The sequence below is a fragment of the Pelophylax lessonae genome (assembly GCF_965119305.1).
Source record: "Pelophylax lessonae genome assembly, chromosome: 5".
Taxonomy (NCBI): domain Eukaryota; kingdom Metazoa; phylum Chordata; class Amphibia; order Anura; family Ranidae; genus Pelophylax; species Pelophylax lessonae.
Window position 1 is genome coordinate 87,344,552 of NC_138772.1, and position 26,642 is coordinate 87,371,193.

The 26,642-nt window shown below is 42.8% G+C and overlaps 1 protein-coding gene across 1 annotated transcript in view; it reads right to left on the reverse strand.

Annotated features, from left to right (window-relative positions):
• The window catches only part of LOC309555356 (integrin beta-1-A-like), a gene marked incomplete at both ends in the record, with an annotated part of 44,570 nt that extends 19,179 nt beyond the window's left edge, over positions 1-25,391 (reverse strand). Inside the window, 7 exons of the mRNA XM_082257322.1 lie at positions 4,075-4,170; positions 5,371-5,523; positions 6,185-6,378; positions 12,315-12,485; positions 12,574-12,790; positions 23,205-23,290; positions 25,325-25,391. Of these exons, the coding sequence (XP_082113448.1) occupies positions 4,075-4,170; positions 5,371-5,523; positions 6,185-6,378; positions 12,315-12,485; positions 12,574-12,790; positions 23,205-23,290; positions 25,325-25,391 (984 nt within the window). The remainder of the gene's footprint in view (positions 1-4,074; positions 4,171-5,370; positions 5,524-6,184; positions 6,379-12,314; positions 12,486-12,573; positions 12,791-23,204; positions 23,291-25,324) is intronic.
• Between the last annotated feature and the right edge of the window lie 1,251 nt (positions 25,392-26,642).

Genomic DNA, 26,642 nt, shown 5'->3' on the forward strand with positions numbered 1-26,642 from the left:
CCTGAGGACACCTTAAAGAGGAGTTTATGTAATGCCTTTCCAGACTCTGGTAGGTTACAGTCTCATGAAAAAGCTAGTTTTGAGGCTTCTGTTGGTCAAAGGAGGAGTGGTGAAGAAGGGGACTGCCTCAGTGATGCATTTCAAAAAAAATTTTTGTCCTCAGTGCCCTTAAAGTTAAGAGCTTTCCAGTATACAATCTACTGGGTTTCTGGGTCACGAGAATAGACCACTGGCCAGAACTTGCACAGTATGTAATTGAGCTTCTGGGCTGCCCTGCATCCAGTGTGCTTTTCAAATGGACATTCAGTGCTGCTGGAGGTTTTGTAACCAATAAAAGAACATGTCTATCCACATACTTTGTTGATCGGCTGACATTTGTCAAAAGGAATCAGTCCTGGATTAGCAGCAGCTATCAAGCCCCTGATGCAGATGTCCCTGATTAAGTGTTATTGGGATCTCAAATCTTTTCAAAACTTTCTAGGCTGTCTAGCTTTGTTGGTGTTGATTTTATCTGGAAGTAATTTTTTGGTATAGGTTTCATGAGCACAATTAACATTCAAGGACCAAACTTTCAGCACCTGTTTGACAGGTGCATCAAATTACATTTTTTTTACAGCAAGGCTAATTCTTGCTTTTATCAAGAGTACCTCTAGAAGGTTACGGGGTGAAGGCACCACCAACACCCAAAGACCAGTTTTTCCGCAACCGTGTGTGACAGTGGCATCAAACTATATTTTTTACAACAAGGCAAATTCTTGCTTTTATCAAGAGTACCTATATAAGGGTATAGTGTGAAAACACCACCGACACTCAAAGCCTAATTTTTCTGCACCTGTTACTTCTATCCAAAGTCTGCGAAAGAGACACCAGCTTTTATCTTTACAAAAATTGTTAATCTTGGTCTGAATGTACTGTAATTTGGCTTCTTTGCATTAGGCTTGCTTACTGTAGTGCAAAACGTTGTTATTTCCATCCAAAGTCTGCCAAAGAGACATCAGAATTTATCTAAAAAATCTCTACTCTTCTTCCGAGTGTACTAAATTGTGGCCTCATCATACAGACTGGCTCCCCAAGTCCAAAACTCACCTTCTCCTTCCCCTCCCCAGCTCATCTTCTCACCCCCTCCCCTATCCACAGATCACCTTCTCCCCACTCCATCCACAGTTCACCTTAGCATGGCCCCTGTCCACAACTCACCTTTTTACCCCCTGTCAACATGTCACTTTCACACATCCCTCCTATTCACAGCTTACACTCCCAGTCCAAAACTCACCTCTGTCCCCCTGCCCACAGTTTATCTTTGTCCCCCTCCACATTTTACTTCTGCACACCCCAATCCACAGCTCTAAACCTCTGCAACCCCACATCTTTCACCTCCCCCCCTCCTGATCCCCCCACAGCTCTCCTAACTTTCTACCAACATCCACAGCTCTCACTTTGCACAATCTAACCCCCCCTTCAGCTGTCACCTTGGCACAACACCCCCACCACCTCTCCACAGCTGTCTCTCTGCACAACTGACCCCCTCCCTCCCCCTTTCCCTCCACATCCTTCACCTTGTCACCTTAAATGATTAAAGCAGTGCAGCTGACACTGCTCTATTAGGCATGAGTAGGCTTTTTTTCTCAGATTACTGCAGTCTCATCTGTACAGCTCCGCCTTTAAGAACTGTAGCATAGAGCCAAGGAGTTTCAGTTCGCTTCACTCGGCTCCATGCTACACAGATCTGCCAGGCAGTAAGCGGGGACAGAAGCTGCCTCTGGAATGCCTCTGGAATCTACACATTTAAAAAAATGTCAGTGGTTGCAATGTCCGGACCCTGGCCACTCATAAACAGATGTGGGGCACCTGCCCTGGGTGTCGGCGCTAACACACAGAAGCCAGTGGAGAAAGTGAGTAGTACAGAAAACTTCCTCTACTGGCTTATGTGTTAAGTGACAGGCTGAGGAGGACAGGCCTGCCAGAGGTGGCTGAAAAAAAGCCCTGCTTCTTTGTTTCTGAGACCTGAAGACAAGATCAACGGTGATGGGGAGATCCTCCAGCTCTTGTCCAACCGGCCTGGAATGCAGCTTCTCATCAGCAGAAACCGTGGTGTGGCACTGGAGCTCAAAGTCAGCCTATCTACTATACTAACCTAACTACTCTCACTAGTAGTTTCTAATTTAACTTGTAACCGGACCTCTAAGTACCAGAAGTGGCTGTTAGATGCCAAACCTGGCTCTAGCCTATGCTGGTTATTGAGCCCAAAGCCAAAACTAGCTATGGAATCCCAGACCAGAAGAGACAGGGTTAACTAAAATAACAGGAGCAATATATAATCTCTATTGCAATAAACTGGTTAATCTAGTAATATACTGGAAGGTGACTACTACATACATACAGTAGCACAGACCTTGCTATCTGGCAATGTGCATGTGAGATAATAACAATAGGACAGAGGCTTGTCTGTCAATAGGATTCAGATCAAAAGTTTTGGGCATTTACACTTAACCGGTTGCCGACCTCCGGACGACTATATACTACGGCGGTCAGCCCCGGCCAGGCAGAGTGACGTAGGGGTACGTCACTCGCCTGTCACTGACTTGCGAGCCAATTGCGGGCGGGCGCGTGCCCGCCCCGGCTCGTTCACTGACAAGTCAGTGCGTGTGACCGGCGGACCCGATCGTCCGCCGGTCACTCACGATCGCTCCGGTGAAGGGAGAAAGGCGGACGGCTTATGTAAACAAGCCGTCTGTCATTCTTCCCTGTGTAAAAATGAAGATCAGACGGTTCTACTATGTAGGACCGTTGATCTTTGTTTTTACACCAATAGCCATGTCCCTTTACAGTTAGAAACACGCCCCTAGGACACACTTAACCCCTCCCTCTCCAATACAGTTAACCCCTTCCCTGCCAGTGTCATTTTTGCAGTAACAGTGCATATATATAGCACTGATTACTGCAGTAATGTCACTGGTAACCCCAAAAGTGTCAAAAATGTCAGTCAAGGGTCCGATCTGTCCGCCGCAATGTCGCAGTACCGCAAAAAAAAAATCGCAGACCGCCGCCATTACGCGTTAAAAAAAAAACACCAAAAATGACAAAAATCTTTCCCTTTGTTAGTAAACGCGATAACTTTTGCGCAAACCAATCAAAATACGCTTTTTGCGATTTTTTTTACCAAACATATGTAGCATAAAACAAATTGGCCGAAAATGTTAAAAAATTTTGATTTTTACATTTTTTTTGGGGAATTTCATATAAAAAAATGTGAAAAATATTGTTATTTTTGCAAAATTGACACTCTTTTTTTGTTTATAGCACATGATCAAAAAATCGCACAGGTGATCAAATACCACCAAAAGAAAGCTCTGTTTGTGGGAAAAAAAGGACGTCAAATTCGTTTAGGTACAGCGTCGCACGACCACGCAATTGTCCGTTAAAGTCACGCAGTAAAAAAATCGCAAAAAAACCCTGGTCTTTTAGCAGCCAAATCCTCCGGGGCTTAAGTGGTTTAACAGCTAGAACACATGAACAATTACCTAATAGTCTCTGCTTCTGGCTTGGATAAAATATGCAGCTCCTGTATGTTGACATGGGTGTCAACGCCTTCCTCTCTCTCCGATTCCTCCTTCTGGGGTTTTTAACCCCTTGATGCCAGCCATACGCAAATATGTGGCCTCTCAGCGCCTGGTCCTTAACGCCGCATATTTGAGTAAATTTCTATGTATACATCTGTGCTGAGAGCACACACCTAGCACATTTACTGTCCCCTAACCGAAAGCTCCTGATCACTCGTTGTGATCGGGAGTTTTCGGACCACGTGATTGTCTTGACAGCCAATCACAGTGGTCACGTGATCTTAAGCCATGCCCCACCTCCTGGCATCATAATCTTCATAAAACCGGTTAATCTTTCCCCCAGAGACAGGATGTGCTAAAACATAATTATACATAACACTGTGATATTAGCAGCTTACATTAAAGGGCAGAAGATCCCTACACTATTTATAAAAAGGAAAAACTATGCTAGTGAGGTAATTATCTGGGATGCTCAAACACAAAGCCAAAAAAAAAAAAAACACACTTTGCGTACCTTGTAAAGAGGTTGAAATTCCTCAGTAACAACAAAGATTGTTTGTATGTTGTTTTCACTGAGCTTCTTGGCCAAGTGTGCGATTGATGGGTAGTCCTGTGAATGTAAGTATTCAGTAAATATATACAGTATATACTTTGGTTGGATTAGAAATCTATCACTATGCCTATGTTAAACAGGAAATGGTGCAAACTGTTCTTGGAGGATCTAGCATTCAGACATTCTAGATTTTTTTTCATCTACTTTGTACCTGCTAAGATCTGTTCTAGAAGTATCTAACTATTCTCTTTTTTTCCTACATCAAAAACATAAACATCACCTATGCACGACATTAATATGATAGGCCAGTGATGGCGAACCTTGACACCCCAGATGTTTTGGAACTATATTTCCCATGATGTTCAAGGCACCAAGGTTCACCATCACTGTGTTCGCCAAGGTTCGTCATCACTGTGATAGGCAATAAGATTATGCCAACACATTTGACCACCATAACAAGTCTATGGCCAGCTTCACACGTAACTGACCTCCTGGACAGTAATCTGGAAGAAAGGTTGATAAGGCAATGTTGTAAAGTGCTGTGCAATCTGTTGGCGCTATATAAATTCTGTATACTAATAATAATAGGGAAAAAAGGGAAAGGTTGCACTCAGCAAGTATTAGCAGAACAGTAAAGCCTTATGCACACTACTAGTTTTTTTTTTTTCTTTTCATTTAACCCAGCGGGTTAAACAAAAAAAAAAAAAAACCTGACAACTCAGATCTGACAATCCGATGTTAGTACAGCAATCTCCCCTGCTATGCTATTATGTTCTGACAGGGGGAACCACCTCCCTGCCAGAACAGTCCGGTCAGCGCTCTCAGCCATTGGATAGGAGCACTGATCGTGAGATGGCCAGCAGACGTTTTTCCGTCATGAACTCTTGAAATGGCCGGCTTCTGTCAGAGGGGCTACTGTACACACGGGCCGATGTCAGCCAGTTTCTATTGAACCGGCCCGTGTGTATCAGGCTTTATGTTTATTTTGCATTGGCTTTGAAGATTTTTTTTTTTTTTTGGGGGTAAAATGCCAATAGCTTCTTTATCTTGAGCTATGCTATTATTGTTTATGTGCTTTTAATAAATCAAAAGCATTAGCTTAATTAACAATTCATTTTTGGATACAAAGCAATAAGAAATATAGCAAATTTTCCTAAGATTTATAATTAAACTTTTACAAATGAAGTATCCAACTTATCAACACAGTCTACGAAAAAAAAAAATGATCAAAAGGTACAAAGACATTGTCAGACTCACATAATAATGACTCATTGTGTACATATTGTCTTGCATGTGACATTTTCCATCATTTGGCATACTGCCTCCTAATTTGTCATCACTATCAAAATGGAAGCCAGCATCCGTAGAAAACACCAACCAGCGTGTGACATTCCTCCATCCAATGTGATCCTAAAATAAAACAGTACAACATGAAGGACATGTTTTCATGGCAGAAAATGCAATGCTCAAATACTTATGGAAAATTGAAACTGTGTCATAATCTTCTGTGTGTGTACCAGTGCCACCATGACAGTGCAAGAAGGCTAGGCAGAATTACAGCAGGACCACCACCATTCCCATTCTTTTATATAGTAGGGTATTGGATCCTGACGTAAGTGCACAACACTGTCTAAAATCAGTACATATGGCACAAGAGAAGGGATCACGATATGAAAGCGGTCATCCCCCTAACATGGGGGAGGGGGGGGTAGCGAGTTCTGTAGCTCTCTAGGGAATTGGGCAGGGCTGATAACACAGAGGCACATCAGCTTCATAACTCACTTTCATTTCTGGCAGGATCAAAATGTATTTTGCACACAGGCAGATATAACAAAATGTTTTCAATGGTATATTATTCAGACCAAATGGAAGCAAATAACAGCAGTTCAATGTTATAGTTTACATACTCTTCCGCAAAGCAGGGTTGGCATTTAGGGAACAAGTGGGTTTATCATTCAAAACATTGAACTAAAGCATTATGTGTGATATAGGGACATGTCATCTTTATAAGCACATGTAGGTCAGAAATAGATGGTTCCAATATGCACTATACAGTCTATTCAGTACTTACACCACACACAGCGACTTGCATAATCGCATCAAATCCACCTTCTGTGGAATCCAGATTTCCAGAGATCTGCTGCTTGCCTACTAATTTATTGAAAAGATTTTCATGAATTGTAAGGCTGAGTACATTCTTGTAACTGGCACAGTTCTGATCATTAGAGCATTGGTGGATGAGATTGCCTACAAAAGTCCCAAAACCTGAAGCAAAACAGATAATATAAAGAAAATATTGAGCACATTTCCAAAATACAAAAGACAACTTACACTGGTCATAGAAGGGTCAAACTTTGTCTGGTACAGCAGGAACCAGCCAAATTTGGATCCATCCATGGCCGTTCTTATTTGAGAGGAGTCAATCCAATGATCGACTCTACTTAAATGGGACTGTTGATATATTTTCATTATATCAGCACTTGCAGACACTCAGCAGCAGTGCTGATTTAAGTATTCTCACAGTGGGGGAGTCACACTATCGAAAACAATAGTGCAGCGGGGAGAAATTCACCACTCACCTCAAATGTATTCAGTTACTTTCAATCAGCCTGCTGGCTGACGAAACTGAGCAGTGTATGGCTGTGCATCAAACAAACCGAGTTATTTAAGAAAATGATTAACTCTATTCATCTTACATACAAAACATGAAGGTTGAAAATTGTCAAATCAAAAGCTACAGTTTCTTTGCTTTGTACATCAACACAAGTGTACTGTATATTGATTATGTCAAAATATCCCTTAAAGAGAAACTACAGTCTGCTAACATAAATTGCAATAAAAACATATTTGCCAGTCAGAATCTTCCCTCCAACCACTTTGCATATTATTTTATATATACTGCGATTCTCTACTTGCCAAAAATGCTGCAGAAATCCCCCTCCACAAAGTCTGGCTGCAGCCATTTTAACTGTGGGCAGCTGAAGCTGCTGACTGTGCACTTCCAGGATTTACACAGATACACAGAGGCACACAGACACACACATACAAATATATATATACAGACACACACATATATACAGACACACTCACACCAGTGCTTGCCTGCACATTTCTCTTTTCTTGATTAATACTCATGGATCTTTGTAGTCTCCTGTTATCTCCACCCTCATCCAGCCCCCTCCAGCTCTGCAGCTCTCCAATAACTTATTCCTCCTCCCTTGCTGGCAAACTCTCACGAGAGTTAGAGAGAGAGATGTGCATTATGTCATTAGCCGAGGATAATGACCAGACAAGAAAAAAGAAGTGGGTTGTGTAAGGTATTTACTGGCAGAAAAAAAATGTTTTACTATCAAAAGTTAAAACAACAAGGGCAGAGGATTTAATAGATGGAGAGATGACTGAAGAGCAGCTTTAAAGTCATAGGCGTGCGCACAGGGTGTGCCGGGTGTGCCTGGGCACACCCTAATCACCTAGGGCACATTAGCATTATTGCTCTGTTTGCCAGTGAGGAGATGGGAAAGATCTCCCTCGGACCTGCTCTGCCATAAGAGAAGTGCCACACACTTCTATTTCACTTTGCCAGCAGGGAGAGTAATGTACCGGGGCCATATACATGTAGGCAAACACATGCATGTGTATTTAAACTTTGGGGTGCACACCCTAATGCAATAGGCTGCACACACCTATGTTTAAAGTATAACTAAAAGCAAAGCTTAATTTTTAATTTTGGATAAAGTGGAGAGGGATTAAAATGCTTCTCTGGGTTTTTTTTAAACCTGTTAAGGAGATTCACCCTCTCTATTTGTCCTGTTTATCATTATAATTTAAAGTGAAAGAAAAGCCCAAATTTTGGGTTGTCCCTAGAAAAGTATTAGAGGGGAAATCTTCAAATGGGGACACTAGTTCTGGTGACCTGGGGGGTCCCCAAAGAATTCCCTAAATTTGCAGAGATTTCCTCTCACTTCCTGTTTGGATATGGAACAGGAAGTGAAGGGAAATCTCCACAAAGGGACACAGATGGTGAAAAAGAAAAATCTGACATGGGTTATAACCCTTCCTTGCTCTATCCAAAATTAAAAAAAATAATTTTGCCTATAGTTGTACTTTAAGACCTGCTCATATCTGGACATGTCTGGACTCTGTTCTAGAGAGGTGCGGAGGCGGAGCAGCAAGACCGAGCACTGTCAGCCAGAGCCTCCCTCAGCCCAAACCAAGCCCACAGTCTGGAGCGGCATGGCCGCTGGTTGGGCGGTGTAGCAGCAAGCAGCAGCAGAAACAGTGAGTAAGTTAGTGCCAAGTGCAGCGCTGCTGGCCGCTGGCGCCACTAATTAAACAGTGCAGCAGAACACAACTATTTCAATTCTACACTGACGCTCTAGGGGGGATTTGAACCCCCCTGACTCATCCCTTACCTACATCCCTGGTAGTGGTAAAAAAAGCACTTGTGTGTTTAACTAATAATTGTTTTTGAATAATTATCCTTTAAGGGATGTCCTATACCTACGCACTTTTACTAATACAGTGCCTTGAAAAAGTATTCCTGCCCTTTGAAATTTTCCACATTTTTGTCAAGCATTTTTGTTACAACCAAAAACGTATATGTATTTTATTGGGATTTTATGTAACAGACCAACATAAAGTGGAACATAATTGCGAGGTAGAAAGAAAATGATAACAAGTTTTCAAAATTTTTTACAATAAATATGTGAAACCTGTGGCGTACATTTGTATTCAGCCCCCCTGAGTCAATAATTTGTAGAACAATTACAGCTGCAAGTCTTTTTGGGTATCTTTCCACCAGCTTTGAGGAACAAAGAGTCTAGAGAGTGACATTTTTGCCTATTCTTCTTTGCAAAATAGCTCAAGCTCTGTCTTAGGGTCGTTGTCCTGCTGGACGAGGAACCTCCGCCCCAGTCTCAAGTCTTTTGCAAACCCTAACAGGTTTTCTTCTAAGATTGCGGTTATGGATGTTATGCTTGTTTATATGCAACTCTATGATGCATTTCTGTTGTACTCTACTATTAGTCGATCTTAATTCAGACTTCTGGAAAATAGACCTTCTTCCTGACTTATCCACTGAAGCTAAAATTAAGAGGTGCAAGTATTTACTTTTGTTGCCAGCGGTTTAGACATTAATGGCTGTGTGTTGAGTTATTTTGAAGGGGACAGCAAATTTACACTGTTATACAAGCTGTACACTCACTACTTTACATTGTAGCAAAGTGTAATTTCTTCAGTGTTGTCACATGAAAAGATATAATAAAATATTCACAAAAATGTGGGGGGTGTACTCATCTTTGTGAAGTACTGTATATACAGTATATATATATTATAATATACACGTATTGTGGTTGGAAAGTGGTTAAGACCTTCCACCTATCAGAATTTCCAACACACCTAGTTTCACTTGAGAATGAGTTTTTCTCGTACAGATTTGTGTGTGAAATCTGCACATCTACCATTTAGATTGCTTACATTTTTACATCTAGCATTGGGCTTGTTTAATTCTGAATATTTTTATATCACTTTAAATAATGAATGAATACAAAATGCATGCAGAAAATACATACAACATGTATACATGTGATTAAAAAAGCATGTAAATGTATGTATCAATAACCCAGGTGGCAGAGTATGCTCACGCGTAAAAAGGCCCTAAAGGCTGTATTAAGCCCTTACTAATGGGAATAAGGGAAGCTTACAAATCCAAGTAAAACCATGCACAGCAAACACTGCAGCAGTTTTTCCTACTGCAACATTTGAAATATTCCCTGATATGCTTGCACTGCTGGTGTTTAAAGCTCTCAGCCTCAAAAATAATGAATTGAATTGTAACTGTACTGTCTGCCCTCATGTTGTAAAGCACTGTGCAAACTGTTGGCGCTATATAAATCCTGAATAATTAATAATAATAATAATTGTGGAGCATGTCGTTTTTTCATAGAAAGTGTCACTTCTCGGACCACAGGCAGAGATCATGCATTACCTGTACGGTGCACACCACTGCAGAGCTTTCTCAAGAATGGCAGCAGGTAGGTGTGAGTGCATCTGTATGCACAGTGAGACAAAGACTAGGAGGATGGCCTGGTGTCAAGAAGGGCAGCAAAGAAGCCACTTCTCTCCAGGAAAAACATCAGCGACAGACTGATATTTGCAAAACGTACAGGAAATGGACTGCTGAGGACTGGGGTAAAGTAATTTTCTCTGATGAATCTCCTTTCCGATTGTTTGGGGCATCTGGAAAAAACCATGTCCGAAGAAGAAAAGGTGAGCGCTACCATCAGTCCTGTGTCATGCCAACAGTAAAACATGCTGAGACCATTTACAGTGGGGATCGAAAGTTTGGGCACCCCAGGTAAATATTTGTATTAATGTGCATAAAGAAGCCAAGGAAAGATGGAAAAATCTCCAAAAGGCATCAAATTACAGATTAGACATTCTTATAATATATCAACAAAAGTTAGATTTTATTTCCATCATTGACACTTTCAAAATGACAGAAAACAAAAAAATGGCGTCTGCAAAGGTTTGGGCACCCTGCAGAATTTATAGCATGCACTGCCCCCTTTGCAAGGCTGAGACCTGCCAGTGTCATGAATTGTTCTCAATCATCGTCTGGGAAGACCAGGTGATGTCAATCTCAAAGGTTATAAATGCCCAGACTCATCTGACCTTGCCCCAACAATCAGCACCATGGGATCTTCTAAGCAGTTGTCTAGAAAACTGAAACTGAAAATAGTTGATGCTCACAAAGCTGGAGAAGGCTATAAGAAGATAGCAAAGCGTTTTCAGATGTCAATATCCTCTGTTCGGAATGTAATTAAGAAATGGCAGTCATCAGGAACAGTGGAAGTTAAAGCAAGATCTGGAAGACCAAGAAAAATATCAGACAGAACAGCTCACAGGATTGTGAAAAAAAACAATTCAAAACCCACGTTTGACTGCACAATCCCTCCAGAAAGATCTGGCAGACACTGGAGTTGTGGTACACTATTCCACTATAAAGAGATACTTGTACAAATATGGTCTTCATGGAAGAGTCATCAGAAGAAAACCTCTTCTACGTCCTCACCACAAAAATAAGCGTTTCAACTTTGCAAATGAACATATAGACAAGTCTGATGTATTTTGGAAACCATTTCTGTGGACCGATGAGGTTAAAATTTAACTTTTTGGCTAGAATGAGCAAAGGTACGTTTGGAGAAGAAGGGGCACAGAATTTAATGAAAAGAACCTCTGTTTGATGGGGGTGGATCAATCATGCTTTGCTTTGGGGTTGTATTGCAGCCAGTGGCACAGGGAACATCTCCAGAGTAGAAGGAAAAATGGATTCAATCAAATTTCAGCAAATTTTGGATGGTAACTTGATGCCATCTGTGAAAAAGCTGAAGTTAAAGAGAGGATGGCTTCTACAAATGGATAATGATCCTAAACACAACTCGAAATCCACAGGAGATTACATCAAGAGGCGTAAACTGAAGGTTTTGCCATGGCCTTCACAATCTCCTGACCTCAACATAATTGAAAATCTATGGATAGACCTTAAAAGAGCAGTGCGTGACAGACAGCCCAGAAATCTCAAAGAACTGGAAGACTTTTGTAAGGAAGAATGGGCAAAGATACCTCAAACAAGAATTGAAAGACTCTTGGCTGGCTACAAAAAGCTTTTACAAGCTGTGATACTTGCCAAAGGGGGCAGTACAAGATATTGACTCTGCAGGGTGCCCAAACTTTTGCAGACACCATTTTTTTGTTTTCTGTTATTTTGAAAGTGTAAATGATGGAAATAAAATCTAACTTTTGTTGACATATTATAAGAATGTCTAATCTGTAATTTGATGCCTTTTGGAGATTTTTCCATCTTTCCTTGGCTTCTTTATGCACATTAATACAAATTTTTACCAAGCTGTACACTCACTACTTTACATTGTAGCAAAGTGTAATCTCTTCAGTGTTGTCACATGAAAAGTTCTTATAAAATATTTACAAAAATGTGAGGGGTGTACTCACTTTTGTGAGATACTGTATACTTCAGTATGCCATAGTAACATCTAAAAAAATATCTAAAAACACTGAAGCAGCAGACTTTGTGAAAATGAATATTTGTGTCATTCACAAAACTTTTGGCCACGACTGTACTTTGCCATAGAGAAGGGCTTGCTCTTATCTCTTCTATAACAAACCTATGATGTAACTCTTACCTATCCGGAAATCTGAAGTAATATTTTTCATTTCATCCATGAGAGCAGTGCCAAGGCTTTTTACATTCTCTAAATTATCTTTCATATAATATGACAGGTCCATAAGATAATACAAGTCAATAGGATAATCTTCTGCTCTTCTGAATTTTAAATTAAATGTCTGGGGCTCTCCTGTACAAAATATGAGATACAAATTAGAGAATCTATGTGACAAGGCATTTACACAGAAACCTACTATGTTCAGAATGCATGTCCGTACCTGTTCTTAGTTCAAATTGTAACTGTTGGGGTCGGATCTGTGTCATTTCTGAGGGGTCCATACGCTCTCCTTCAGTCTTATATGTTATAGGATTGTCCTTTAGCATAATCTTGATTCCTCTGGGATTCTGAATGTCTTCCTCTGGACAGCCCCTACTTTTCAATGTAGTAATGTCATCACAACGTGCAGATGTGAGTTCACCTTCTTGCAAAAAATCCTAAAATGAGGAATAAGGTATGAAGATTAGAATACATGAAAAGTAAATATGCAGCCAACTGGATAAAATAGTAACAGCTTTTAACTTGTTATCGCAGTTTTAGCAGCATTATTTCAATCATTCTTTTTTATTGATTTAACTGGTTCCACTCAGCACAATTTTGTACATCAAAAGTTATCAAGAAGGCTTGACAAATTTTACCAAAAATTTTTGGCTTATTATCCAGAACAAAAGATGTAAAAATCTTTAAAAAAGACTTAAGCCTCAGTTCACCGCATACGAATCGCAGGGGAACTGCACTGCATTCCTGTTCAAATTACATGCGATTCGGTGTGGTGGGATTTGAGCCCATTCATTTTGAATGGGCTCAAATCGCAACACATTGTACCAAAGTCATGCAGCAATTTTGGAACCACACTGCAACCGGATTGCATGGTTATTTTGTTCCATGTGATCTGGTGCAGGCAAACGCACAGCATTTGCGTCCTGCATTTGGGGTGTCATTTAGATTACACTGACACCTGCTGCAGATAACAAGGACAGTGTGATTTGAATGCGGTGTGGGAAATGCGCATGGAACCTAGTCTAAATAACCTTTGAAAATCTATCCATATATATGAGATTTCAATGTTCAATTAACCACTTACCGCCCGCCCGCCGTCATATGACGGCGGGACGGTGCGGCTATTATCCTGGGCGGACGTCATATGACGTGACCCAGTAAATGCACGGCAGGCGCGCGATCGCGGGCGCGCCGCCGTGCACTGCCGGTGTCGGCGTGTCCCCGGGACACAGCCGGTCACCGGCAGGGGGGAAACAGCCAATAGGCATGGCTGTTTCCCACGTGATCGGCTGTGTTCCAATGACACAGCCGATCACATTGGAGGCGGCCGGGAGATGACCGCGCATGCGCGATCGGGAGCGCGCAGCGCGGTCATGTCGGTGGCACTGTGTTCCGTAGGAACACAGCTGTCACCGGCGGTAGTAAACAGTCACTGACAGTGACTGTTTACTAAGTGATCGGCTGTGAATCCATTCACAGCCGATCACAAAATGTAAACAAAGAGCAGTAACTCAGTGTTACTAGCTCTTCTCCCCTCACACAGTTTCCAGTATGAGGGGAGCAGAGCTAGAAATAGTGAGTTACTGCTCTGTACACATGTAAAAAGTAAAATCACAGTAATAAAGGTCCCCACACAGTCCCCAGCCCCCCCAATGTCACCTGTCACCCAACAGTCACCTCATTAGTGCCCAGAAATTGACACCCATAACGTTCACATGTGAGCGCAGCGATCGCGGGCAAAATCACTGCGATTCTGCCCGCGATCCGGAAATCATTGCAAATTGCGGGACGCCTGTGCGTTGCCCGTGATTTGCAATAGCACCCCAAACGCTGTGCGATGTTGCCGCCATTTCCGCCTGCCAAATCGCAGTAACATCGCGCAAACATCGCATGACGCCCAAAAAAGTACAAGAGTTTCTTTGGGGCGTCATGCGTTGTTTGCGTGATGTTACCGCGATTCGGCAGGCGGAAATCGCAGCAACATCGCACAGCGGGCAACGCACAGGCGTCCCGCCATTTGCAATGATTTCTGGATCGCGGGCAGAATCGCAGTGATTCTGCCCGTGATCGCTACGCTCACATGTGAATGTAGCCTAAAGTTCACCGGTCACCAGAGACTGCCATCAGTACCGCCGTGCACCATCGCCCGTCACCTGTCACCCATCAGTGACCATCGCCCCGTCACCTGTCACCCCATCAATCACCGTCACCTGTCACCCCATCAGTCATCGTCATCTGTCACCCCATCAGTCATCGTAACCTGTCACCCCATCAGTCACCGTCACCTGTCACCCCATCAGTCATCGTCACCTGTCACCCCATCAGTCACCGTCATCTGTCACCCTATCAATCATCGTCACTTGACACCCCATCAGTGATCGTCACTTGTCACCCCATCAATCATCGTCACATGTCACCCGGTCAGTGATTGTCATCTGTCACCTCATCAATCATCGTCACCTGTCACCTCATCAATCATCATCACCTGTCACCCCATCAGTCATCGTCACCTGTCACCCCATCAGTCATCGTCACCTGTCACCCCATCAGTCATCGTCACCTGTTTGCCATATACATGCAATCACTTACTGACCGCCTAACGACTATATGCGTCGGCCATTAAAAGCTAAATACTGGGGTTATGGCAGAAGATAGCCCCCATAACCCCGGTATTTTTTGAAACGGCGGGCGGTCGGCTTTCAGATAAGGGTGGTCCCAGTGGCGGATTCGCCGCGGAATTACCCTTACGGTGCAGGGGAAGAGGTGCCCCCCCCCCTCCTGCCGCGTCCCAGACGTTTTCCCAGCTTACCGGACCCGCCGGCAGCGGGGAAAACTATCCGGTCCCGGATCCTCAGAGACAGGAAGTCGAGTGAGGGCAAGATGGCCCTCACTCAACTCTATGGTCTTGGAGGACCGGAGCTACGTCAAAAGATGTTGCCTAGCAACCGGTTTAAAGGGCCGCTTTTTTTTTTTGCTTTTTTTTTTTTCCTCTTTCAACAATTTTTTTTTTTTTTTTGCTTTTTTAGTGTAGTTGTGAGGTGTGAGGTCTTTTTGACCCCAGATCTCACAATAAAGAGGACCTGTCATGCCTATTTCTATTACAAGGGATGTTTACATTCCTTGTAATAGGAATAAAAATTATCAAAACATTTTTTTTTTTTAAACTGTGTAAAAATAAAAAAATAATAAATAAAATAAATAGGAAAAAAAAAAAAAAAAAAAAAATTAAAGCGCCCTGTCCCCGTTAGCTCGCGCGCAGAAGCAAACGCATACGCAAGTCCCGCCCACATATGTAAACGGTGTTCAAACCATACATGTGAGGTATCGCCGCGATCGTTAGAGCGAGAGCAATAATTTAAGCCCTAGACCTCTTCTGTAACTCTAAGCTAGTAACCTGCAGAAATTTTTAAAATGTTGCCTATGGGGATTTTTAAGTACCAATGTTTGGCGCCATTCTGTGAGCATGCGCAATTTTGAAGCATGACATGTTGGGTATCTAATTACTCGGCGTAACATTATCGTTCACATTATGGAAAAAAAATTTGCTAAATTTACTGTTTTCTTATTTTTTAGATCAAAAAAGTGATTTTTTTTCAAAAAAATCGCATTTGGAAGACTGCTGCGCAAATATGGTGTGATAAAAAATATTGCAACGATCTCCATTTTATTCTCTAGGGTCTCTGCTAAAAAAAAATATATAATGTTTGGGGGTTCCAAGTAGTTTTCTAGCAAAAAAATGATTTTAGCTTGTAAACACCAAGTGTCAAAAATAGGCCCAGTCTTAAAGTGGATAAATGGACAACTTTGTGTAAAGCGCTACTTGGATGTTAAGCCTATGTATGTGGCCAGGCTGTGAAAAAGTGTTACACATGTGGTATCGCCATACTCAGGAGGAATAGCAGAATGTATTTTGGGGTGCAATTTTTGCTATGTACATGCTATGTGTTAGAAATATTGCATAAATGGACAGCTTTGTGTAAAAAAAAATGTGTTTTCATTTTCTTTCCACATTTTCCAAAAACTTGTGGAAAAAAATGACATATTCAAAAGACTCATTATGCCTCAAAAATTATACGTTGGGGTGTTTGCTTTCCAAAATGGGGTCATTTTATAGGGGTTTCCATTGTCCTGGTGCTCCAGGGCCTTCAAAAGTACGATAGGTTGTCAGGAAATTATATGTGAAATTTGTGCTCCTAGAATGCCGGACGGTGCTGGTTGGATGTTAGGCCTCTGTATGTGGCCAGGCTGTGAAAAAGTCTCACACATGTGGTATCGCCATACTCAGAAGGAGTAGTAGAATGTGTTTTGGGGTGTAGTTGCAAGTATACATGTGCTGTGTGAGAGAAATAACCTGTTAATACGGCAATTTGTAAAAAAAAAATAAAATAAAAAAAAAAATCTTCATTTTGCAAAGCATTGTGGGAAAAAATTACAACTTCAAAAAACTCACCATGCCCCTTATTAAATACCTTGGAATGTCTACTTTCCAAAAAGGGGTCATTTGGGGGGTATTTGTACTTTCCTGACTTTTTAGTGTCTCAAGAAATGAGATAGGCCTTCAGTACATCAGGTGTGATCAAGTGTGATCAATTTTCAATGATTCACACCATAGCTTGTGGACTCTATAACTTTCACAAAGACCAAATAATATACACTTACTTGGGTTATTTTTACCAAAGATAAGTAGCAGTATAAATTTTGGCCAAAATTTGTGAAGAAAAATTACTAATTTGCAAAATTTTATGACAGAAACAAAGAAAAATGCGTTTTTTCACAATATTTTCAGTCTTTTTTTATTTATAGCACAAAAAATAAAAAACCCAGTAGTGATTAAATACCATCAAAAGAAAGCTCTATTTGTGTGAAAAAAAGGACACAATTTTTGAATGGGTACAGTGTTGCATGACTGAGTAATTCTCAGTCAAAGTGTGAGAGCGCTGAAAGCTGAAAATCGGTCTGGGCAGGAAGGGGGTGAAAGTGCACTGTAGGTAAGTGGTTAATACACTGGTGACAGTCACAAACTTTTCAATTACCTTTCTCTGTGATGCCATTCATGGCCTTGTGTACTGTATAAGTCAGCCATAATAATATTGACAAAAAAGTCCATCAAATGCCATGTTCATTGGAACATAGTAGAAACATAGTGGTAAAGTTTGCTGAATTGCATTATATTAATATTGTAATATCTTTATCTTTATAAATTGTAATATCTTTATAAATTGAATACTATTTATATACTATACTTAAAAAATAAACTTACAATCAATTTAATTAATTGTAAGTTTATTTTTTACCTATTTTCTCAATCTTTCAACCCTTTTTTTGGATGCTATACCAAATATGTCATATTTTCTAGAGACCGAAATGTGCCTGCTCCTGAGGAAGTGAACTATGTTTCACGAAACGCGCAGAGCTCAAGAGGCCTTTTCAATTGATTGCCAATGTACAGCATGCATCCAATCACCATTTACATCTCATATCTGTTGGTCTTATTTGCTAATGTGTGTATCATTTATTATGATTGTATCATGGTATCCATGTGTGTATTGTATACATCCCCTTTTGATTTTATGAAGATTCAATGTACCAATGTTTAAGTGCTATAGAATATGTCAATAAACACGTGATGATCAATCATATGCTCCTTTATGCTTACCAGCAGTTGTATATGCATTACAAATATATCATCATGTATACACTGGCCACACCTCATACAAAGTCCCACGTTTTTAGTTTTGAACACTATGTGTTCACCCATATCCTATGTTTATCATACTAGGGATGGAGACCCTATAGCACGAGTCTCATTTAAAGTCCCATTCTCCTCTCCTTCCCCAATTTGTCTTTTCCCCTATCCTCCCCATTTTTTCCTTTTATCCACCTTGTACTATATTACTAAAAACATTGGGACACCTGCCTTTACACCTACATGAACTTTAATGGCATCCCAGTCTTAGTTCGTAGGGTTCAAAATTGAGTTGGCTCACCCTTTGCAGATATAATAGCTTCAACTCTTCTGGGAAGGCTGTCCACATGGTTTAGGAGTGTGTCTCTGTGAATGTTTGACCATTCTTCCAGAAGAGCATTTGTGAGGTCAGGCACTGATGTTGGAGAGAAGGTTTGGCTCATTATATTGGGTTGAGGTTCCCGATATGAAGTTCCTCCACCCCAAACTCGCTCATCCATGTCTTTATGGACCTTGCTTTCTGCATTGGTCCAAATAATTTGGTACAGGGTGGATTATGGTGCGGGTTGTTTTTCAGGGGTTGGGCTTGGCCCCTTCGTTTCAGTGAAGGGAACTCTTAAGGTGTCAGCATACCAAGACATTTTGGACAATTTCATGCTGCCATCTTTGTGGGAACAGTTTGGGGATGGCCCCTTCCTTTTCCTACATGAATGCTCACCAGTGCACTAAGCAAGGTCCTGACCTCAACCCGACAGAACACCTTTGGGATGAATTCGAGCGCAGACTGCGAGCCAAGCCTTCTCTCCCAACATCAGTGCCTGACCCCACAAATGCGATTCTGGAAGAATTATCAAACATTCCCATAGACACACTCCTAAACCTTGTGGACAGCCTTCCCATAAGAGTTGAAGCTGTTGTAGTTTGCAAAGGGTGGGACAACTCAATATTGAAACCTACAGACTATTAGACTGGGATGCCATTAAACCTCATGTGCGTGTAAAGGCAGGTGTCCCAATACTTTTGGTATTATAGTGTACATTGCATATCCCAAGGATTCACTCTTGCTTCATAAAGTAACACAGTATCATAAAATCATAATGGTTTAATAATTGTAGCTACCGTAATATTATTGTGCATCGATATATACAATGGGTATCAGCAAATATTTTCATTATTGAAAGACATAATGAATTGTTTGAAAAAGCACTGATGCAAAATTATAGGTAACTGTCAATAGGCTCACACTAGAAACACTAATGTGTCTTTTTCAGAGCTTTTTTTCAGGGGGAACACAGGGGAATGCAGTGCCGGCACCTCCAACACTGAATGTATTTAAGTGCAAGGGGTGCTGGGGTGTGCTGGACGGTCTATTGATGATGGCCGCTGGGGGATCTATTGTCGCTAGTTCAGATCTATTTTTGCATGGGGGTCTGTCGTTGCTGAAGCAGGAACTGTTGTAGCTGGGAGGGATCTTATATTTCTGGGGAGTTAGTTGCTGCTAGGAGGGATCTACTGTTGAGAGAGAGGTCTATTATTGCTGGCTGCTGGAGAATCTAATATTGCTGCTGGAGGTCTATTGTCGCTGGGGTGGATCTATTGTTGCTGGGGTGGCATTTTGTTGTGGGGGCATAGTTTTTTGGGGGGATCTCTTGTTTCTGGGGGGTCTATTGTTGCTGGCTGCAGGGGATCTATTTTGCTGCTTTTCTTGCTATAATTAACAAGTTCCATACAAATTTCTTAGCACCACAGAATGATACTTGGTTCTGTGTTCTCTAAAAGGGGCGGTACTGAGAGGTGGGTGGGGGTGGGACCAAGACATTTTTGGGGGTGGGTAGGGGCGGAGACAAGGGTCGACTGAGAAGGGGTTTGTTCCTGCACCTACTCTCTGAGAAAAAAAAGCCCTGGTCTTTTTAAAACTTTGTTGACCAGCTGACAATGTCAAATTTAATAGATATGCTGTACACTATACCATCTTAATCCCAGGCCTCCTATATATAGGGCGCCACTCAGCAGGGGGGCGCCAGCATTTACTTGTTTCACTTGCTGCACTGTCTGTCCGCAATGACTGTATGCCGCCGGCCGGGCGGCGCGGCGCCCCTCTTGCTGCTGTGCTGCTTTCGGCTCAGCGGGCGGCGGCGCCCTCGGCTCGGCTCAATTCAAATCATCATGTCTCTCTGTCACACACACAGACTGTGACAGGCAGCGCCGTGCGTGCGGCGTGACGTAGGTCTCCTCTCCTGGCTTCCAGGCTCCAGCCAGCCTTCAGCGTCTGAAGGCTTGCCTTTGCATCACAGTCTGCAGTGGAGGTTTCCCCTGCCCTGCCTGCCAATGACGTCGGGCGGGCGGGCGGGCGGGCGGGGGGAGAGCGGGGGGAGCCGGGGAGGAGAGCGAAAGAGCGAGCGAAAGAGCGAGCGGGCGGGCGGGCGGGGTGAGGAGACCAGGCGGGCGCAGAGCTGAACTTGGAACACATTTTGAATCAGAGGCTGGAGCAGCAGATAGTGCAAGAAGGACCAGTCCCCGCCCCCGGCCAGACCCCCAGATCCAGGAAGATAGAGAAGGAAGAGGAGAAGAGGACCTGTCCGACCACCTGGTGCCATTTTGAACACATATAAAAACGTGAGTGAAAATGTGCATTTTAAATGGGTATATTCAGTGAGGGAGGGGTAACATTACATTTATCCTTGGGATGGAGTATACTGTAATTGTTTTTTTTGTGGCTGTTTTAAAAAATGTTCTCTACTTCTCTTGTCTTGTGCTCGGCTCCCTATTGTATTCTGCCTAAGGTCCGGTTCATACTTATGCGATGCGGGAAGGCTGCGAATATGCAGCGTGTTCCTGCATCGCAAACGCACCCCTGGCAGTTCACACTGCCATATGGGATACACAGGGGGTGTCAATGTAATCTTAACGACACCCCCAGTTTGATCGCATATCGCAGTGCGATCTTTAGTGCCGGTTCACATATGTGCGGCTGCGGCGATCGCATGTAATTCGGAGCGCACTGCTCCTTCATTACATGCGATCGGCTGTGCGATGCGAATTCAGCCATACACTTTGTATGGCTGAAATTCGCACTGCACCCACAGCAAAGACGCATATGACCCTTTTTTTTCAGCCGCATCAGGATCGGATCGCATGGTGGTTCACACTTGTGCGATCCGATTCTGTGTGAACTGTCAGATCGCACTGCGATATGCAATCAAACTGGGGGTGTCGTTAACATTTCATTGACACCCCCAGAGTATCGCATATGCAATGTGAGCTGCCAGGGGTGCGTTTGCGATGCGGGAACAGGCTGCATATTCACAGCCTTCCCGCATCGCACAAGTGTGAACCAGAACTTACAGTTAGCACAGAATCGGATCGCACAATTGTGAACCACCATGCGATCCGATCCTGATGCGGCTGAAAAAAAAGGGTCCTGTGCGTCTTTGCTGTGGGTGCAGTGCGAATTTCAGCCATACAAAGTGTATGGCTGAATTCGCACCGCACAGAGATCGCATGTAATGAAGGAGCAGTGCGCTCCGACATTACATGCGATCACCACAGCCGCAATAATGTGAACCGGCACTTAGGACCGGTTCACATTAGTGCGATCACAGAGATCGCATGTAATTCGGAGCGCACTGCTCCTTCATTACATGCGATCTCTGTGCGGTGCAAAATCAGCCATGCAGTTTGCACTGCGAGATGCAATCTGATCTGGGGGTGTCATTAACTTTTAATTGACACCCCCCCTGCGTATCGCATATGGCAGTGTGAACTGCCAGGGGTGCGGATGTGATGCGGGATCACGCTGCATATTTGCACAATTCCCGCATCACACAAATGTGAACCGGGACTACAGGCGCTCACAGCTCATAGCTGCAGGTGAGCGACTGTCGTAGGTCTACGCCGTTTTGCGCTTGAGGGCCAGCCTGTCGCAGACCCGCAGTAAATATGTGGTGGGCAGTCCAGAACAGGTTAATAAGGCAGTGTAAAAGTTAAGAATAATGTGAATTGAAGGCCCTGTTTACATATTTTATATTATGGCTTTTTGTGCTTTGGGGGGGGGGGGGGGGCGGCAATTTTTATTTTGCCTAGGGCGCCAAAAATCCTTGCACCGGCCCTGACTGTACAGCGCACACTAGTTACACTGAAATATACAGTACACACTCCCTCCTGTGCCCCTAAACCGTATACTTCTATTATATTGCCACTTGCCATCTTTTATACCTAGCCACCCATCCCCCACCACCTAAGCTCTATCAGAATGCTGGGTCAAAAAAAAGGAATTTGGAGATTCAGAGAAAGGCTGAGAGCAATAAAAGGTACCGTATTTTCCGGCGTATAAGACGACTGGGCGTATCCCCCTAATTTTCAAGTTAAAACATAGGTTTTGGGCTATACTCGCCGTATAAGACTATCCCCCTTCCAAGCAAGGCAACACCATTGAAAAACATCAGATTTCTCATAGATCTCCAAGGTACCCTAGTACTGTAATACATGTAATCTCTCATAATATCTCCAAGGTACTCTAAGTATTACCAGTAGATGTAATCTCAAGACACTGGCTGTGTGGGAATCCTGTACCGGTATACCGTATGTACCGTAGCTTTGGCTACATACAGTATACCGCGCTGAGCCAATCACAGTGAGCGATGTATTCTATTATTGAATGCAAAGCCTGCTCGGAGTCAGAGAGGCGGGCTGATGTTACTCCGCCAATCCGAGCAGGCTTTGCATTCAATAATAGAATACATCGCTCTCCCTGATTGGCTCAGCGCGGTATACTGTATGTAGCCTGAGCTACGGTACATACGGTATACCGGTACAGGATTCCCACACAGCCAGCGTCTTGAGAGATTACATCTACCGGTAATACTTATACTTAGGTTACCTTGGAGATATTATACTCAGCGTATAAGACGACCCCCCATTTTTGGGGGATTTTTTTGAGGTTCAAAAGTAGTCTTATACGCCAGAAAATACAGTACTTTTCTGAGTTAAAAATACATGATTACTGATTAAAGCATATTTTTATTACAATCGTTTAGTGTCACTTTAATAAAGTAGTGGTTAGCTACAGGTTTTTTTTCCCTATAACAAATCAATTAGTAAATATGTTGTTGCACAATTATAAATTTCATTTTGGGTATCACAAACAGTCCATCATCCCAACTTACCACTTTTGAGCACCACCCACAATTTGGTCCAGTTTGTATACATTCTCCACAAGATTTGGCCTTTGCATGTAAACACTCCTTTCCACCTACAAAAAATATATTAGTTACCCTGACATTATCGGTCCAAGCTAAAACATGTCTCATGCTAGTTCAGGGTAAGGACTTTCCAAATGCCTTAAAAAAAAAAAAAAAAAAGCAGTTCCCCTCTGGAGCAATTCTTCACATTTTTTTTATGTTGCACAATAATTGCGCAACTGTTTATTAACTAAAGAAACTTTTTAAACATTTTTAACAATTGGTAAAATTTACATTTTGGGCTGTAAAATTACTTAAATCATCCAGAGGCCTTGTATAATAAAAATATAGTCGTTTTTTCAATATCGCAAAATATTTGCGTAACTTTAATCTACATTTTTAGGAAAAAATACGCTAAAATAAATTTTATTGCACACAAACAATGTAGACCCCTAGTTTGTTTGCAAAATAAAGAATGAGGTAGAGAAGCGTACATAAATACCAAATGTGTGAAGCTACAAAACTGCGTGCGTCAAAAAATTATATTGAAAAATGATGGTACTTAAGAATTATCAATAGGCAATGCTTTGAGCATTAGGTATGCAGATTCTGCTCAGTATTAATGATCTCACTCAGATGTTCATGGCGATATACAGTATATAGCATGTGTAGAGCAATCGCTGTTTACATATGCTGGCAACCCTGTGCACATGTTTGCATCTATGGTTGTGTGTAAGGCACCTGGGTTTCTTTAAAGCTTTTATGTTATTACATTTTTTTACTTTTTTTTTATTTGGCTCTATTGCTATCACAAGGTCACAAGGGGGTTAACAAGGATAGGGGATGTAGGGGGCGCCGTACTGCCCTTACAGTAAAAGTGATTGTCGCCCAGATTACTTTTACATGGCAGTCGGGGGGGGGGGGGGGTTAATTTATAACACCTTACCACTATAGCAGAATGATGCCCGGGCGACAATCGGGGTCACCCAGACACATTACATCTCTGATGACGTTAAAGAGCCTATGATGTTGGCTCATTGCCATGTGATCAGCTGTGACCAATCACAGCTGATCACAGTGTAAAAAGGAAGCGACAGTTATCATCATTCCTCTACTAACGCTGACAGCGTGTGAGGAGAGCCAATAAGCGGCTCTCCTGAAAGGGGCGGTCTGCGCTGATAATCAGTGCACTGATTATCAGTGCAGCTCCCTCAGCAATGCTTGCCAATGCCCACCAGGGATGCCCACCTGTACCCACCAGTGGTGCCAATCAGTGCCCATCAGTGCTGCCTTTTAGTCGCCATCAGTGATCCCAACCAGTCCCCATCAGTCTGCCTCTCAGTGCCACCTATCAGTGCCTACAAAGGCTGTCCATCAGTGCTGCCTATCAGTGTCCATCAGTTCCACCTATCAGTACCGCCTATCAGTGCCCATCAGTGCAGCATATCAGTGCCGTCTATCAGTGCCCATCAGTGCTGCACATTAGTGCCTCCTCATCAGTGCTGCCTCATCAGTGCCCATCAGTGCAGCCTATCAGTGCACATCAGTGAAGGAGAAAAATTACTTATTTACAAACTTTTGTAACAAAAATTAAGAAAAACATTTTTTATTTTCAAAATTTTCGGTCTCTTCATTTGTTTAGGAAAAAATAAAAACAAAGTGGTGTTCAAATACCACCAAAAAAAGCTCTATCTGTGTCAAAAAAATGATACAAATTTTGTTTGGGTACAGTATTGTATGACTGCGCAATTGTAATTTAAAGTGTGACAGCTCTGAAAGCTGAAAATTGGCCTGGGCAGGAAGGGAGTGAAAGTGCCTGGTAGACAAGTGGTTAAACCCTTCACACTATGTACATCCAGAGAGATGAAGTAGTTAATGAAAGATTGCAGCAATTAAAAACCCATCCCTGAAATGATACTGCTGCCTCATCTAAGTGTGCCATTTGATAAAAAATAATCTAATGCAGCCACAAGCAATATTCAAATGATTGACTAGAATGGTCTGGAAAGAGAAACATTTACCTGACATCAGAGCATTTCCAAAGAAGGCAAGGCAAAAATCCAAAATGTCTTTAAAGGAGGCTACACAAAAAAAGTCATACTCACTTTGCTGAGCATTGCTGCATAAAAGTGAACCAAGACACAGTCCCACGAAAATGAGTTTATACGCCATCTGTAGGGAAACAGAATGCTTTTATTAGTGGCTTAAATTGCTGAAAGGTCTCAAACTATCCCATCAGTCCAATTATCTACAAATTTGATATTTTGGATCAACAACATCTTGTATACAAGTAGCTGCTTAATGTGATGGACCACCAAAACAATTTATTTCCGGGCCCTCACACAACACAGCTATTTGTAAATTTTGCCACCACTTGCTATTTTACTGACAGCACTGATCGCTGTATTAGTGTCACTGGCCCCCAAAAAATGTCAAAAGTGTCAGTTAGTGTCCGACTGTCTGCTGCAATATCGCAGTCCCGCTATAAGTTGCTGATCGCCGCCATTACTAGTAGAAAAAAATAAAATAAAAAAATTCCGGAGTACTCTCCCTCCCTGGCTGCGCGGCTGCGCCTGCGGCCTGCCTGAAGACTTGACTCGTCTGACCTGGTGGGACTCCGGGAGACTGGTCTCAGTCAGTGCCAGTGGTGGGGTGAGCCAGGAATCAGGACGTCTCCTACGGTAGGTCGCGGCTACGCCTCAATCACTCCTCGCGCTCCGATCCGTCCGACTCAGCTCCTCCACGGTCACACGCTGTTCTCTCTCTCTGCGCCGGGCCGCGGGCGGGAATGGAAGGTGATCGTGACGCCGGGGCGGTGCACCGCCCCCACGCGTCATGTCACCAGGTCCGATGTCCTCCTGTGATAGGTCCAGGCTGGACTCTGGACCAATTACAGCCCGGACATCGTTAAAGTGGGGTGTGTCGGAGCGCATTGCTCTGCGCCCCGATGACCCCCAAAAGAGCGCCAATCGGCGCCTCTGTCAGGCGAAGGTGGGGTCAAAAACCCCACCCCCCCCATACCCAGCACTAAGTCCGGCGCCCCTAGTGGGCGAAAAATAGACATTTTTTTTTTAATTTAATCTTTTTTTTTCTTCTGCTTGTGTTTGGGGGAGGGCGGCGCCCCTGCGCCCCCTATGGGCGGGCCGCCCCTGGTCCCAGCCTCAGGTCTTTTGCAGACTCCATCAGGTTCTCTTCCAGAATGGTCCAGTATTTGGCTCCATCCATCTTCCCATCAATTTTAACCATCTTCCCTGTCCCTGCTGAAGAAAAGCAGGCCCAAACCATGATGCTGCCACCACCATGTTTGACAGTGGGGATGGTGTGTTCAGGGTGATGAGCTGTGTTGCTTTTACGCCAAACATAACATTTTGCATTGTTGCCAAAAAGTTTGATTTTGGTTTCATCTGACCAGAGCACCTTCTT